This window comes from Thalia democratica, chromosome 4 (genome assembly GCF_965202585.1).
Source record: "Thalia democratica chromosome 4, ktThaDemo2.hap1.1, whole genome shotgun sequence".
Taxonomy (NCBI): Eukaryota; Metazoa; Chordata; class Thaliacea; order Salpida; family Salpidae; genus Thalia; species Thalia democratica.
The window spans coordinates 53,797,434-53,815,138 of record NC_139168.1 but is presented as its reverse complement, the minus strand read 5'-3'; the positions used below and the strand labels follow the sequence as shown (position 1 = coordinate 53,815,138).

The 17,705-nt window shown below is 26.3% G+C and overlaps 1 protein-coding gene across 1 annotated transcript in view; it reads right to left on the bottom strand.

Moving 5' to 3' along the window:
- LOC145833723 (cilia- and flagella-associated protein 46-like) overlaps positions 1-17,705 on the bottom strand; it is a 148,969-nt gene that overhangs the window by 49,775 nt on the left and 81,489 nt on the right. Inside the window, exons 33-39 of the mRNA XM_082940879.1 lie at positions 13,283-13,446; positions 11,938-12,089; positions 7,895-8,020; positions 3,265-3,369; positions 1,184-1,269; positions 655-838; positions 422-569 (exon numbers count right to left, since the gene is read on the bottom strand). Coding sequence (XP_082797005.1) covers positions 422-569; positions 655-838; positions 1,184-1,269; positions 3,265-3,369; positions 7,895-8,020; positions 11,938-12,089; positions 13,283-13,446 — 965 coding nt within the window. The remainder of the gene's footprint in view (positions 1-421; positions 570-654; positions 839-1,183; positions 1,270-3,264; positions 3,370-7,894; positions 8,021-11,937; positions 12,090-13,282; positions 13,447-17,705) is intronic.

The window sequence follows — 17,705 nt, the reverse complement described above, 5'->3', positions numbered from 1 at the left end:
TTGAGGATTAGTTAAGTATATTTTCGATTTAGTCTTCGTTTTACATTAAAAAAAATTAATATTCTTTAAATCAAAGTCTATATAATTTAAAATTAACTTTTTAAATGTGTTACAGACAAAAAACTACAAGACTAGTGTTTTAATGTCGTATTGTTTTATATGCTTTACTTTTCAATCACATTTTAAAAGTCAAAGTTTTATAAGAAAACAGCTAAATAAGTATTTAAATTTTAAATAAGTTAAAATATAATTATAGAAAAATGAAACGTTTTACTTAATATGTTATTATTAAAATCAAAAAGTTAAAAATACTAACTAAAACATAGAAGTAGTTTATAATCTAAAATTCATGAAAACATATTGAATTTGCGATTCAAATAAATATCATAATAAGACTTAACTATATACAATACCAACTCACTATATTCAAAAAATTTGTTAGGATATTTTTTAATGCAGTTTTCAATTGTATTTATCGCGGTTTTTAGTATATCATATATAATCGCATTGTCAGTTTTTCCTGGTTTTCTACTAAGTAAAATTGCTTCTGATAACAAGGATAGATTGTCCTGTAATTAAATATTTTAAATAAAAATTAAAAATTCAAAAATTTAAACAAGTTCTTTTTTTATTTTAACCATAGTCTAACTTTACCTGCCAGTCACTTATGCTTTTCATGGATTTTTGAGCTTGCATAATATAATGAAGTGCTGTGTTACAATTTCCTTCATACAACGCCAAGTGAGATTTACAATGTAACATATTAATTTGCTGCTCAGAATTTAAAATATTTTCACACTCTTGTATCAGAAAATTTGCTTGCTCGATTCGCCCTAAACTAAGAAAAAAACTTTTAATTATAGTAAATCTATGAAGCATAATTTAGAATAGCAAAGAGATGTTTCTAAATTTTTTTTGATAGACGTTGTATAAACTTATTAAAACAGACTAAAGTTGTATACATTTTAATTTGCAAGGACTAATTTGTGTTAGCTTTAGGTTTTTAGTAAAACCAAACAGTATTTATTCAGAAATCTTTAAGAAATGTTATAAATATTGACTTATTATTACTTATAAAACTTTAGTATAAATAAAAATTATGATAATTTTAAACAGCTGGTGTAATTTAAATTAGAGGTTTTTTGAATTATAACCAATATTTTATTACATACTAAAAACAAACTTTAAAAAGACTCTTGCAGATCTACACCATGTTTGTACTAAATATTCAGCAGATTTCTTTGATTCTACACTAGATTGAACACTACTCTGTTATAGTAGATTGCAGAATTAAAAACTGTATAAAACTTTTAATTGTTTTTCTTTAAATAAGACATAGTAATGATTAAAATAGTACTTATATGATTGACAGTTTACTTTTTAAATAGCGAAAAATGAAAAATTCTAGCTTATTTTAGTGTATAACTTAAATTTAACTACCTAGGACGTCTAATTTTTATTTATCTATTATATAACATCCACATAAATGTCATACTTCTTATTAAAAACTGTAAAAGATTTAAATAACCATATTTCTTTTTTAAACTTCACTATCAAAATTTTAATCGTGCTTGAAAAACCTGAGCTTTCGAAGCATATTAGTTCTAAAATCATAGTAGCCATTATGTTGCAGCAATTTTTGAAGTAGCAATGAACATATTGAATAGCAAGAATTTTAAAATATTTATTGGTATAAAGGAAAAAACAATTTCAACAATATACAAGAGAAGTAGCAAAAAACCTTATACATATTTATGTAACACAAAAAATGTCACATATTTAAAATATATAACAACAGACATTTCATAAAAAATTATTTTTGCCAAGTACTTTCAAGTTAAGGCTTACCAAAACGGTCTCTTATTAAGTTATAATAAAATAAAATTGTATGGAAGTCAAAACGTTAAAAGTTTGTACTATATAAAAATACGTAATAATCGGGTGTTATTAATACTGTAATTAAAATTTCTGCTCTTTGTAGTTACTGGCACATTCATGATTGTCAACTAAGTGTTATCCAACCGCATAAATATAGTTTTTCTAAGGATATTCCGATAAAGCATTAAACCAGCTTTTAATTTTTTCGGTACATGCTGATAAATTTGTAAGTGAAACCTTTGATTCGTTTTTCCCACCTAGTCACTACTACAGTCACATCTAAATTTATAAAAGATATTATTATTTTTTTTTTTTTGGTAAGAGAAACTTTCCAATTAGAGGTCGATTAGTGTACAAAACTGTACAGAGCAAAAAACCTATTTTTTTCCCCAGAACTTTTCTAAGAAAACCTCTCAAAAATTGTTGCAAAGAAAAGGAAGCTTTAAGTAATTTAGACACTTCTAAGGGTCAATAAGTTTTAACGCTGTTGAACTTTTTTGCTCTTTATATTACTTTTGACACTAAGTTACCTGGAAAACCAAGAGAAAGGAAAGTGTTTTGAATTATTTTTAACTCGCGATCAAGATAGCAAAGAGAACAAAATCTGGTGAAACGCTTTACATACCCGTTAAAACTCCTAATTTCTGCTTGACTGGACAAAAAGATGCCCACGGAACATATAGTGCCTTTAAATTTAACTTATTTTATTTTTTATTTACATAACAAATCTATAATCTTGTAAATAAGATATTGATTGAAACAAAAGTCGATTTTGATCTAAACATACAAGAACAAGTTATTTAATTAATTCTTGTATAACGCAATAGTGAGATTGCTTACGGGTAGGAGGGATAGATATGAGTAAAGAGTAAACTATTTGCGCCCCCGATAAAACAATCATTTTATTTATTAAAACTTAATGAGGTATTTAGACGAATTAAAATAAGCGAAGAAGATAAAAAGGAATAAACACTAAAATAAGCTAGACTAAAATTATAAGTGATAACAAAACTATTGAATCTAAATCTACAACAAAATAACTAATAAGCATACTTTTAATTTATACAACGAAGGCCCGAAATTTTGTCAGTTAAAAAGAACCGAATTACGCATAATAATACACTTAACTGCCACACGCAACAAACCATAACTGCACATGCGCGAAATTGAAAATTAAATGCTATTTTATAAGCACTTCAAAGAGTGTTAACACTTTATAGTAAAACTTCAAAGAGTTGTTAGTTTATTCTCTATTTTTAGCCTAATTGCGTATCTTTTATTTTTATAAAACAAAAATAAACAAATTTTACATGTATAGTTACCATTTCAATAAAAGAAATTTAATTTTTATACTGAAGTTAAAAAATCTTTAAAAATAAGTTATACCTGTCTATATAAAGCAATATCTTTGAGGCAAATAGGAACTTTGTTCAAATCATTTTCCCAAAATTCAGCAGCTTGAAGGTCATGTACTTCATAGCAGACTTCAATCTGTATAAGCGAACTTAAGTTGTCTAATAAACTTGATGAAAAAATTATACAATAGTTTACATTATAATATAAAAGCATATTTGACAGAGTTAATGTGAAAATCTAGATAAGGATCAATTCGTAATTAAACTTTGAAAACACCAGACAATGATAAGTCATTAACACTAAGGTAGAGAGAATTGCTTAGACCCGTTGTAAGCTTTATCTGCTTGTTCCGAGACACTTTAAAAATAAGAATATCTTTATTACTCTAGCTTAATACTATATAAAGCCAAGCGCGGCTTGAAAGGGGAGTATTTTACAGTTTTGCAGTTTTTGAATATTCTTGAGAAGAATGTTAAAACTTCCGTCGTACTTAAGCGTCGCAGCTTTTTTGATTAAAGAGAGTACGCTTTGCATTTGCAGGTTTATTCGCTTTTTGTTTCGGCTTGCTATTATTGTTGGCAAGAATAGTTACAATTAAAGCATTGGCTTTTTTGTTTTAGCAGGTACTTTTTAGATTCTTTGTTATCCAGATTTTAGTATTTATTTGTTAGAGTTGTATATTGTTTGACTTAGTCATGGTTGCCACTGATCAAGCTGAGAAAAATTTCCTGACTTTTTACCAAACTTTTCCTGACTTTTCTAAATCAGTTTTACTAATGCAAATTGTTCACTTAGTTAAATAAAGTACTACCAGAACTATTTAATATAAAATCCTTAAATTAATAATCAATCAAAAAGGAATATACTTAAGTAACTGTAAAAAAAAGACATAAAAAAGTAAACTATATATCTGTTGTATAAAATACTTCCTCTTATCGTTTAGTATAAAATTTGTGACAAATAAATATACTCTTATTTACTTTAAAAATTTTAGTTAATCTACAAAAAATACAAACAATAAGTAAACTTAATCTTGGCATATACCTCTCTTATAACTTAATTTATAAATTAAAACAACTTTGAAAAAATTATAAAGAGGTAAAGTATACACATCAACTTGTTACATAAAATACTAAACTAACTGCTTAATTATAAAGAACTCAATTATTCACTTAAACAAAAAATACTTTGATTCTAAAATTATGCTAGATAAACTTTTGTGTATATATCACAGTTTCACTAGCAAGTGTCCTTGCTATAGATCATCAATACTAAAAGCTTACAAAATCTGCTTGTTCAAGTAGGGTACTTGTTCAATATGTTAATAGAAAATTTTTGCAGTTTTATAAAGGATATTTTACTAATTTATACCAGATGAAGGCATTGGAAATTATATAATTTTGTAAATTTCTAGGAAAATTTTAGAATTTTTTTCTGACTTTAAAGGATTTTTTATCAATTTTTATCATTTGAAGGCTTTGGAAAATAAGGAATTTTGTAAATTAAAACTGACAAAATCTACTTTTTTTTAATTTTATCAAATTTCCTGACTTTTTTCAAAACCCCCCATTTTTCCTGACTTTTGTCATATTTTTTAATTTTTCCTGACTGACTTTTCCTGTTTTCCTGACCGAGTGGCAACCCTGCTTAGTAATAAACAGGACCTCGAGAAACGTTTACCAGAACGTGTTTTGGACTAATTGTGAACGTCACTTAAATTGTGTTTTAGCGATTATACGCGTTCAGCTTTCGTTGTTTTTTAGCGACTGTTACTCAGCATTTTCGAGCTACACTTTTACAGTGAGTTATTTTCCTGTAAGAATGGCCGAAAGAGTAAAGCAAGTGTATATTGATTTGTATTTATTTCCAGCTTTCATTGTTTTTTCAACAACCGTTTCTCAAGTAGAAACTTCTATTGTAGTTCAACCAAAGCGGACTTTTAGACGTTTCATAAGCTTCAAGTCCTAGCTTGTCTCTGACTTCAGTAAGAATTGATGAGGACAGTAAATAAACGCTATTACATTTAATAAAAGTTGTCCTGCAAACAAACCATCGAGCTCTGACTTGCATGTGTGTGAGTGTTATTTTTTATCGCTCTTTAGTAAGATTGTGCCGAACCTATACTTTTAGTATTAACAGTAGAACGTAGTTAAGTAAGTTCTAATATTGATAACAGTAGTGTATCGTATTTTGTTCTATATTAAGTTTTTATAGAAAAGTAAATGTTGAAACCACTAAGATTAAATTAAAGATTTACTTTCTAGTCGGTATTAAGATTATATATAAAATACTTAACTTGCACACAATTATTTAAAAGAGTTACCGAGATTTCTTTCTATTTGTTTTAAAAATTGAAAATATTAGCTACAGATACTTAAGTAATTTAAAATATAAAAGAAGGATTTAAGTCGTAGTATATTACCCTACTGAATATCATATTTTTCAGAGTACACTAAAGAACAAAAAATGTTTCGCTAAACATGGCTCGTCAGAATTAATTAATTATGAAAACTTCATTTAGAGCAATTTAATGGAAGATATTATAAACTAAAAACGGAAATAGATAAAAAAGCTTAAATATAAAATAACATATCAATAGTGAATCAGAGTGCATTTTAGGTATCATTTATAAACTTTTGAGGTGCACCCTGAATTGGCTCACTGTATTCTCCACTTGCGCTTTACGTTTCTTTTGCAGTATACAATTTGGTTCACGCAACTCATTTCATACTTGTATCAACTTGGTTTTTTGATTTTAAAGTGTGCTCATAACATTTTTTTCAATGCTAAATAAATCATTATTGTTAGGTTTTTTCAGATAATCCTTGGATTTTGTTTAATAATTGTTTATTGGTGATAATACTTTGAGCTCACACAACTGACTTTATTGGTAAGTGATTTAAAGATTTTGATTATAAAATTTTTGTCGACAAACATAACTTTTTCCCACCTTTTTAAAAACGTCATTAATCTTTTTTGTTTCTTTTCTACCAAGGTTTTTGTTGATAAAATAAGGCCGGAAAAAAACAAGTAAAGAGTAAGATTATTAAGACTTTTTTAATATTTTTTTATTAAAAACAAAGCCACCACTACATGTAAATTTAAATTTAAAATAATAAAAGTTTAGTTTGTTCTAGATCAATCTTTAGTAAACCTTTTGTTTTTGCAATTTTAAAATAATAAGAAAACCCTTATAAAACTAAACAAGGCTTGTCGCCTTACTGATATAGCAAAGAAGTCAGTTTAAATAAAAGTATAAAAGTTTACATAGCTTTTCTCAATTTGACATTATAAAAGTAAGTTTGCAAAAAAAATCTGTGTTTATTTGATTTTAACTTCTTAATTACTACTTTTTGACCGGGATTATAGCTTAAGCATATAGATTCCTAATAGTACTTATTGATGTTTAATATATCACTTTATAATCGAGGTAATATTTAATTTTTAGGCAAATTATTAAACTGAGTATTTTATTTATTAACTCATTAGTGACCAACTTAAACTTTGTCGTTTATTGACCACTTGTAACAAAAACTGTCACAAACACTCTAGACTAGTTATTAAACAAAGTAATTCATTAAACACAATTAAGGACTTTACGACGTCTAAAGTCTTGTTAGGCTTGTTGTTAATACATTTTATTTACTTAAGAAGCTATCCAGGTTTTAGATTTAACCTACCGAGACACAAACTTTGATTGATAGAGTTAAACAAGTACAGCTTACTGACTATATTTATTGTCAAATATGTTTAAGATCTTTTTTCTCGAATTTCAGTTAATAAACAAAATGTTTACTACAAGATCACCTTCATTTGAGCACTTTTACAGCTTGCTAGAAAATATCGATCTGGGCGACAAATATAGACTACAATTTACTTCTAAAATTTTAAGGTTAAGATTGTATAGTATAAATATCTTTTAAAATAATTTTTATAGAAATATTTAAGATCAGCTTCACTTGTTATTGTGTTATTTATATCAAAAAAAAAATTATTTGTATAAAGAGCAATAAACTTTTGTGAGAATCAGTGATCAAGATACTACAAAAATTGAAAGGTTTTAAGAGTATATAGCGGCTATAAAATTGCTAGACTGGTCAACACTTTTCAAAATTTCTTATTGGTTTTCTGGCTGTTTATTTTACTTACTTTTTGGACCTGCTATGTGAATTAGTTGCTATGTTATTAGCTTATTCCAATCTTTCAACAAAGAGAAAAATTAGCATATGTGCTAAGACAGGTCCTTGTAATGGTATTAGCTAAATTTTCACAATTATCAGCCATAAACCTTTTAATCGGTTTGGTTGAGGCTACTTACAATATTAATCATAATAATAATAATAATAATTGTAATAATAATAAAATCAGCTTAATCGTCCAACAATGTATACATATTTTCTTTGAAAAACTAAATACAATTTTATTTACTTTATTCAATTAACTTTATCAAAGTAAAGCAGAATATCTCTTATTTAAACTTATTTTATGATTTTGTTTACAAGACTTATGAAAATATTTTTTTAAAGTTTAAATTTAATTGTTTTTATAACTTATACCATAATTGTAAACATAATGAGTTAAGAATAAAACCAAATCAATTAGAATCATGTTTTACAGCATATATATAAACTTTTTTACTTAAAAAACAGGGTTAACTAGCCTGAGTAAGCCTGTATAATAACAACATGTCGTCCAGATTGTGTACATAACAAACAGCTCCTACCAAAGAAATTACCGGCAAAGCTAAGTGATTGCATCCACTAATACGCAACAATGAAGATAACTTCTAAAAAAATACATCAAGATCTAAATAAACATGTAAAATTATACTAGCAATAAAGTCAGATTATTTAATATTTATATATATATATATATATATATATATATATAAATTAAAGACTTTATATAGTTCTGGTCGATAGTGCTCGACAAATTAAATTAGAGCCAAATATTTATCTAATTATATAAAAACAATAGTTTAGACAGCTGTTTCGTACATGAAATATAAAACTTCATGTACTACTCAGTAAGGTACAGTTTATTACAATAGTAAACAGAAATTTAGGTTTTGAATTATTTTATAATGATTATGGCGTTAGTAATGATACAGTTTATTGTACAGTTAGCCGAATTTAAAGAATACGCTGTAGTTGTTAATTTATGTATTTTGGAAATTTTCGGAAAAGGTTATTTTAGAAAGATGTTTTAAACTATTAGAAAATTATTTTAAACTGTTATAAAAAGTTTTTTATTACTCGTGTTTGCGGCTTAAATTTTATTTTGTTTTAATATTTAGTTAGTTTTAATGTTGCTAAAAAAGTACTTTTAATAATTTTTTGTCTTTTGCTTTTCTTGTTTAGTGTTATATTCTTATTTTATTTATCAATTTCTAACTTTTCTAGGTTACAAAGTTTGCAGCCGAATTTAGTATTGAATTTAGATTTTGTCCTGTTTAATATTTCCCATTTAATTTTGTATTCTGTATTGTTATCTTTTAAATTCCATATGTAGCTCGCTAGTTCTGTTGTATGTCTTTTGTTAATATTGTTGAATGATGATTTGTGGTTTCTGTATCTTTGTTTGAAAGTATTTCCTGTGGATCGTCAATATTGCTTTGTTGTGTTATTTGATGTTATTGTTGTTTTATATACTATATTTGACACTAGGCGTGGATTGTTTAAAGGGCAACGTTCTTTACGGCACTTGCAAAGTTTATCTTTTATGGTGCTTTTATCGTCTACATTGTTTTGTTTAATATTTTATTGTTGTGTACTATTATTTTATTTATGAAATAACTTGTACAACTGTAAGATATTTTAATTTTGTTGCGGTTGAATATTTTATTGTATAGATGGTTTTCGTCAAATGATGTGGTAATCAGATTTAAGAATTGTTTGCCTATTTTGCAACTTATATTTAGACTAAGTGGTGGGTTGTAATATATTATGTCTCTTTTTCTTTGTTTTTTATTTCTTTCTGGTAAAGTGGTCTTATCGTATTTTAAGATGTTTTTATAATTGGCTGAATGTAATGCTTTTTGGTATTCATTTTCTGTATTGTTAAAGGATTCTTCGTTGTTAGATAGTTTTATTAGTATTCTGTTTATTGTTTCGGGTAGTTGTTTTAGTATTTGTCGGGGTTGATTGGAGTTGTAGTTTACGTATAAAATTGGTGAGTTTGGTTTGGTGTAGGGTTAGTAACTTGAGTTTAACATGTTGAAGGATACATCTAAAAAATATGTTTGGAATAATCCGGATTCTATTGTTATTTTAAAGCCGTTTTGTTTGAATAATTTAATTAAATATTTAGCGGTGTTTTCAGCTGATCTCAGTGATTTGCTTCTTGTTATCACTAGTCCGTCATCTCTATATAATCTTAACTCATTATCTATAAAAATCTTACTTTTTTTGATTTCGTTCAGTAAAAATAACCCTATTAAATCGCAGATTTTTGCCTCGTTAAATGATCCAATACTTACATTAAATAATTGGTCTGAACTTTTTTTTTTCCTAGGTTTGGTTTTTATGTGCTAAAATTGCTTTACAAGAGTTTATTATTAGATACATTTTTTTGTCTTACCTATAAGAGGTAAAAGGTAAAATTGTTCAGCGAATTCTAATGATTTAATTAAATTATTTTTAGTTATACTCGGGTAAAATTTAGTGACATCGAATTTTATGAATCTGTAGTTTTTGTTATATTTTGAATTTTCAAACCAGGTGATCACTTCGTCTATATTTTTCCATTGGTTTAATTTAGAATGTTTTCTTATTGCACAATTAATTTTATCTATTAAGTTTTTTGAGTATTTGGTTGAAGGTGATTACTGTTTTTTAACACATAAAAACCAAACCTAGGACAAAACAAGTTCAAACCAATGTGTCAAATATAGTATATAAAACAACAATAACATCAAATAAATCAACACAGCAACATTTACGATCCACAGGAAATACTTTCAAACAAAGATACAGAAACCACAAATCATCATTCAACAATATTAACAAAAGACATACAACAGAACTAGCGAGCTACGTATGGAATTTAAAAGATAACAATACAGAATACAAAATTAAATGGGAAATATTAAACAGGACAAAATCTAAATTCAATACTAAATTCGGCTGCAAACTTTGTAACCTAGAAAAATTAGAAATTGATAAATAAAATAAGAATATAACACTTAACGAGAAAAGCGAAAGACAAAACATATGCATCCATTATCAAAAGTACTTTTTTAGCAAAATTAAAACTAACTAAATATTAAAACACAGGAAAATTTAAGCCGCAAACACGAGTAGTAAAAAACTTTTTCTAACAGTATAAAATAGTTTTCTAATAGTTTAAAACATCTTTCTAAAATAACCTTTTCCGAACTTTCCAAAATACATAAATTAACAACTACAGCGTATTTTTCAAATTCAGCTAACTGTACAATAAACTGTATCCTTACTAACGCCATAATCATTATAAAAAAATTCAAAACCTAAATTTCTGTTTACTATTGTAATAAACTGTAGCTTACTGAGGAGTACATGAAGTTTTATATTTCATGTACGAAACAGCTGTCTAAACTATTGTTTTTACATAATTAGATATATATATACATATAGGTATAGAGGGGTAAGCGCTTTTATTTTTCAAATTTAAAATAGATTTAATTTTTACGTCATTTTGTTTTTCTACTTTATACTATATATTGTTTTGACTTCTGTATAATTGGGTGCACGACAATTTAAATTCTGACAATTCGAATTCTGACAAATCAAATTCTTAATTTTTTTTTTATAAATAGCTACAACTTATTATAAAAAAAAAACTTATGAAAGTATAATTAATACCTACTCACCTTTTTTTTGCAAAGTTTTGAAAATTTTTAGAGATATGGCTAAAATAAGTTTTGAAATGTACTTATTTATACTGAATTTTAAATTTCTCTTTCTTAATTTTATGTTTTCAGTTTATTCTTTAGTATCTTTATTACATTTAATAGATTTGCAACCGCTTTTTTTATTAAAAAAATACTTTATACTTTTTGAGATATGGACTATTTAAATTTTATAAGAATTTGAGTTGTCGGAATTTGAATTGTTATGTTACCAGTATAATTTTATTTCAGTTTCAATTCAGTTAAATTTAGTAAGATACAGTTTTTCATAAATCTTACTCGAAAGTACTTAAACAAATAATAATAAAATGAATTTTGTTATGTTCTTTGAACTTATATTTGAAAATGGTATAATAAAGTACTTATTGTTATGTTAATATTTGACTAAAAAAGTTTAAGAACGGTTGCTTAAAAGTTGTACAAGATAGATTTTTAATGAAATGGTATTTTTCAGCATTTTTAATTGATTTTCTTTATAAGGAGTAATTGAACTCTCCGACTTTATACCCTTAAAAAATTGTGAAAAGCAATTGTTAGCTAAGTTAAAGATCTATAAAATGAAATCAGCATTTAAAAAATAACTTTCCCCCTCTATTCCCTTACTACAGCTTGTTAAAAGAAATTACTGTTAAGCTTAAGCATATATTTCTATTGACTGAAATAAATAAATTTAAAAAAAACATAATATTCTTTAAAAAAGTAAACACTCACGTTAAAGATATACATTAACTTAAAAATAATAACTGATTATAAGCTAAAGGGATATACTTTGATTTATAACCTAGTTCAGTGTAAATACTAATTTTATTACGCACGAGTAATGAAGATATGGTAATGTTCGGAGAAGTTAAATTCTTGTTATGAAGTCCGTTTAAGTTTTCTTTATGACTAAGTGATAGAATATACTCTTCAGAGAATTCAAAGTTACACCAGTCTTTTATTTTAGATGGTAAAACATCATCTGCATCTAGAAAGTTATTAAAATTTACTACACATAAACTAATACTTTGAAACTATTTCTTAAATAGATATCGTGTTATAAAAATCAAAAACTCTATTCTCTACACTTTTTTTACTTTGCTGGTATCATATATTTTTTCCTATTATTCTTGATAACTAAAGACTTCTAGTTTTTTATTTTGTTCTTGTACAGGAAGATAATTGAAACTAGTCTAAAATTGAAGTCAGTAATCGAGAGGTTTTTTTCACAAAAAGTTAACATTTGCCCTTATTTAACAGTTTGAGGTGGGGCTTATAAGATACTTTTTAAAGATCTAAAACAAAATTTAAATTTTTTGAGATGTAGTCGGTAATAATTATTATACTTGTAAAAAATTTTAGTCAAAACGTATGGAGATAAATTTTTTATGGTTTGCTTTCTCAGAAATTTCTCAAATTTATTCAAAACTCATTTCATCTTAATTTTCTTTTATATGTTCTTACTTTTGGGCATAGGGGGCGCATCTTGATTTTTACAAGCTGATCTTATTTTAGAGTTTAATTTTTATTAAGAAACCCACCTATTTTTTTTTGTTTTTTATCTAAATTTTTTATTTTTAAAAATTTTTTAAATTCCAACATTCAAAGTCTTATAAATTATAAAAGGAATGTTTCTTGAAAATTTGAGGTCTCTAGCTCAAAAACGAAGGAGAAAATAGGTTTTTAGTGATTTTTTTTAAATTTCCGAGAAAATTGTTTGCTGGTATAATTAGTGAAATCAGCCATGTCTAATTGCACTTGACAAGATAGTTAATAAGCTTGTTTTTAATTAATCAAAGAAAATATCCTTTTAATAAAATCAGATCCAGTTGAACTAAGGGTCTTTGATTTTTTTATCTTAAAAGTAACTTTGAATTTAAAAAAATTATAAACAACTTATTGATTGGATCTACTAAATAAAACTAAAACTAATGATAATCTCATGGCCTTAGATTTCATTTTATAGCGTAAAATAGTTGTATATATTACCTTACTATTTCTAGCGAAGAAGTATAATTATATATTGGTACATTTGAAACCTATAACGTAATTAAAAAGCTACGTTACTAATTACTACGTTTTAAATTTATCCTATTTTACTTTCACTAAAAAAACTATATTTGCATACTTAACTAGAAAGTTTTAACCTAAAAAGTAATCTTTAATAATGCAACAACTTACTTTTTTTTGTTTTACTTTTTGCAGTACCTGCTGATCTTCTTTCTTTTAATTTGTCTACCTTAATTTTTTTTTTTTTTTCTCGTTTGTTTAAGCCATGCTCATTTTCAGAATTACGAACAATCTTTTTTGTCTTCAGGACCCATTCGTGTAAAATTTTCCATAGTCTAATGTATTAATTAAGTTATCTAAAAAAATAAACTATATATAAAAGGACAATTTCGGTAAAATCAGAAAAATATAATATAAAAGATATCTCCTTAGTAAATAAAAAAGGTTCCAGTTGAATTAAACAAAAATATTACTATAAATTTATATTGTTTCATATCAATTTAAACTTTGACCATTTGCACATTTTGGGTAATTTACTAAATGTTCTGCAAGAGACGAACGTTTTGAAGTATTTAAAACTTTAACTCGTATATTACTCTTTTTTTCTGACTGGCGAAAACACTCTATAGTCTTTGGGATATCCTCTTTTATCATTTTTCTTAGTTGTCTTGTTTTCGATCCGATATCTGTTGCTTTACAAAATCAGCTGAACTGGTATATAATAACGCTTATTTTTTTAAAGTTGGATACCAGATCTTTACCACTTTGTGGTTTTGACGTGAAGATAATATTGGGCTTGCTGCATAGTAAGTTGTTCTGATCAATTGTTTTACTTATTTTTTAATTGCTGAACTTTTATTTACAAACAGGAGTTTTAAAGTAAGTACATATTTCTTTTATCCAAAATTAATTTTCATATGTAACTTAATTGTTTTCTTAACCAACTCTTGTGGATACCCATTTTTATTTAATAACAACTTAATCTTATTTATTTCACTTGAAAATATATCTGTGGAACAAATTTTATGGGTACGGTAACTTAATATTTTCAATATTTTAATAATGCTCATAACTTAATCAATTTCAACATCAAAAAAGAAACTAATAATGAACTTTCTTTTTTAGATGTACAGCTTAAACGTAAAAATAATAGGTTTTTAAGTTCTGTCTATAGAAAAAAAACCTTTACAGGTTAAATTTGAGTTTTAACTAACTGTATTTTAAAGAGAAGAGTGAATTTGAAAATAAATTTATTTCATTGTGATATATTTGAGTTATATTTGAAAAATTTGAATAAAAGAAATACATTAGGACCTGAGAAATAACTGTTCAAAAATATAGGTTTAATTGTTTGCTAACAAAAGATCCTAGTGAAATAACTTTACTAGAATATAAATAAAAACAAATTGTACAGTAATCTTCCTTTATTGTACCAACATATGACCTGATAAATATGTAGTGACTTTAAAGTTTCCGTTTAAAGACAAAATTTTAGTAGTTTTAGAAAACATATAAAAATATTCGTTAGAACAACTTACTATGCAGGAAATCCAAGATTACCTTCAAATAAAAACCGCTAATAATAACACCAGCTGGTAAAAATAGGGTATCCAACTAAAGTAAAAGTATGGTTATTTACCAACTTAGCTGATTTTGTAAAGCAACCGATATCGTACTGAGGATGTACCAAAGAGTATAGAAAATGTTGCTAGTCAGAAAGGAAGGATAATATACCATTTAAAGTTTAAAATGCTTTATTTTGAAAATGTAGTAACATTTTTGATTTAATTAAACTAGAAGCTATTTGTTTTTATTAAGAAAATAAAATTTACGTAAGCAAAAAGACTTTGATTATACGGTTTCTTTATTTTCGTAATACGTGATATTTTATAAGTCGTGTTATTGTTATTGGATTAATGTGTATATTTTTATAGGTTAATTATTTGTATGTAAGTTTAATTGGTTTTAATTGTTGCGAACTAGCTTAAGTTTTATTACTCTTTTGATTCCTTTATGATTACTTGATTTCTACGCAAGTTTAGTTACAAAAAATAAATAAACGATGGTTTAAAAATCTACCAGTTTATTGTAACATTTTGTTCAAATTAATTTCGGACAGCAGTCCTTGATCAGTGAACTTTAAAACTAGTATTAGCTACTAGTTTTAAAGTTCACTGATGAAGGACTGTTGTCCGAAATTAATTTGAACAAAATGTTGCAATAAACTGGTAGATTTTTAAGCCATCGTTTATTTATTTTTTGTAACTACTGATGCAGGGAAAAAATTACTAGTAAAAACTATTTACTTGTGTCCTGGACCGATTTGCGAATTATTTATAAATCTACGTAAGTTTAGAAAATCTTATCTCATTTAATCTTTGTATTGTGCTGATGAGTACTGCTCAAAATATATTTAGTTTACTGAATAGTGTGTCATGTATTTCTTATTGTACAGTTAACAGTCAGCAATGCTTCTATAACAAGCAATAATTCAGTATATATGAGTGAATTTGTGCGTTCAATAAACTAGACCTGTTTTAGTATTACTTTGTTTAATAAAACTCACTTTTAAGATATTAATTAAATAACACAGTTGTACACTGTTTTACAATGGCCATTGACCTAATCTTAATATATTTATATCTAAGTAAGTTGACAACCATTTTAAAACTGCTTTGAACAATATTATCAAACTATAAAAGAAAAATATCGTAAGTTTTAATAAATAAGTATCTTGAAAATTGTTGTTTACATACTTTAACAAACTAGTTTTCGTCGTATTTTAATTGGAAAACATCTTATCTAAACTCATGTTTTGTAATTGGTCATTAGAAGAAAACCTAGTTGAAATTTTTTTAAAGATTTAAAAACACACGTTGGTTTAACTAGACTGTCCTTACATTTTCCTAATAACTTCATCGCAATACGCAAGAAAACTTATAACTAATAAAATTGATTCAAAAAATATTGGAAAATTTTACAAAAAAAATTAATTCAGTCTGAAATTGCTTGTAAATATTGGAGTAAAGAAAAAATTAAAATCGTAAATATAAATAAAATTCAAGTCATTAAATAAAATAAACTTTTGACTGGACGCTTACATTACCTAAAAAATTATATTCAAAACCTTTGTTGAAGGAGTGTTATATTATACTAATAGCTATAACTTTTTTTTTTGTGTATGTTAGTGTTCTACTTAATAAGTAAATATCAAATTGAGTACGTTCAAAAATACATTCATAGTTGCGCAAGCTATAAATGTTGTGTTTGTAATTAAACTCATAACTAGTATAAACGAAAAGTGAAGAGCCTCTGTTGTCATCGCATTACGCTAATGTATAAATGGTAATACTTACTTACATACCAAGTTATTATGGTCATTTGAAAAACAGAAAAGAAAATTAAAACTAATTAGTCATATATTCATTTGTTTATTATAATAACTTAAACTATTAAACAAAAGTAAAGCAGTAATGAACAGAATTATTGCAAAAAAGTTTTTAGTGAAAAACAACAATTAATTGTACAATACCTAGCTGTACTAAATATAGACAGTTTTATTCAGGGTTTCCCAAACTTTTATTCAAAAAGCATACTAAACAGAAATAAAAAAAGCTATTGCCCCCTCCAACAAGATTACTCAAAAAACTACTATTAAAAACACCTAAGATCTTTTTTTTTTTCGCTCTTCATCGTCAAGTCCTAAGTATCTAAAGTAAGTTTCAAAACTACCATTAAAAACACCAAAGACTTTTTTTATGCTTTTCATCATCAACTTCAGAATATCTAGTGTAAGTTTTAACTTATAACCTTATGGCCCCTTTACAGCTCATGGCCCCGAAGGGGGCCACTTGGTTCACTTTGGGAAACCCTAGTTTAATTAGATGTCAAACTACGCTAATGAAAATTGTATTTAGTTAACAAGTTGAAAAGTATTCATTAACTTGATAGTTTAAAATAATTTAAAAACAACTTTTTAGAGTATTAGTTTTCGTTTATGTCATAAAAAAAAACTTTACTTTTACAACACTATTACTGCGAAACTTATTTAACTAGTTTAAAAAATGTAGCTTTAATTTTAAACAAGCTCAAATTTAACAAAAGGGTTGATCATGCCAATTCGATCATCAGACCACAAGTCTAGGTAGACTGAGACCGGTTTCGTCCTTATTAGGACTCATTAGTCAGTCACAACCGAAAAACTTGTAGTCGTCAATCTACAAACGGTTTATTATGCTTTCACATGAAGCAACCATTTGCTGGCAATGATTAGTGACGTCATGATCAACCCTTTTGTTAAATTTGAGCTTGTCTCACGGCAAACGAAAGTCCGGACTTCAGTTCTGCAGACTTTCGCCGATATTTTTGTTGATTGTACTAAAACGAGCGTACCAGATGTCTTGCTTAGTGGACAATGTTATAAACATTGCACGGCAAAGACAATGCTGACGTCACTAATCATTGCCAGCAAATGGTTGCTTCATGTGAAAGCATCATAAACCGTTTGTAGATTGACGACTACAAGTTTTTCGGTTGTGACAGACTGATGAGTCCTGATAAGGACGAAACCAGTCTCAGTCTACCGAGACTTGTG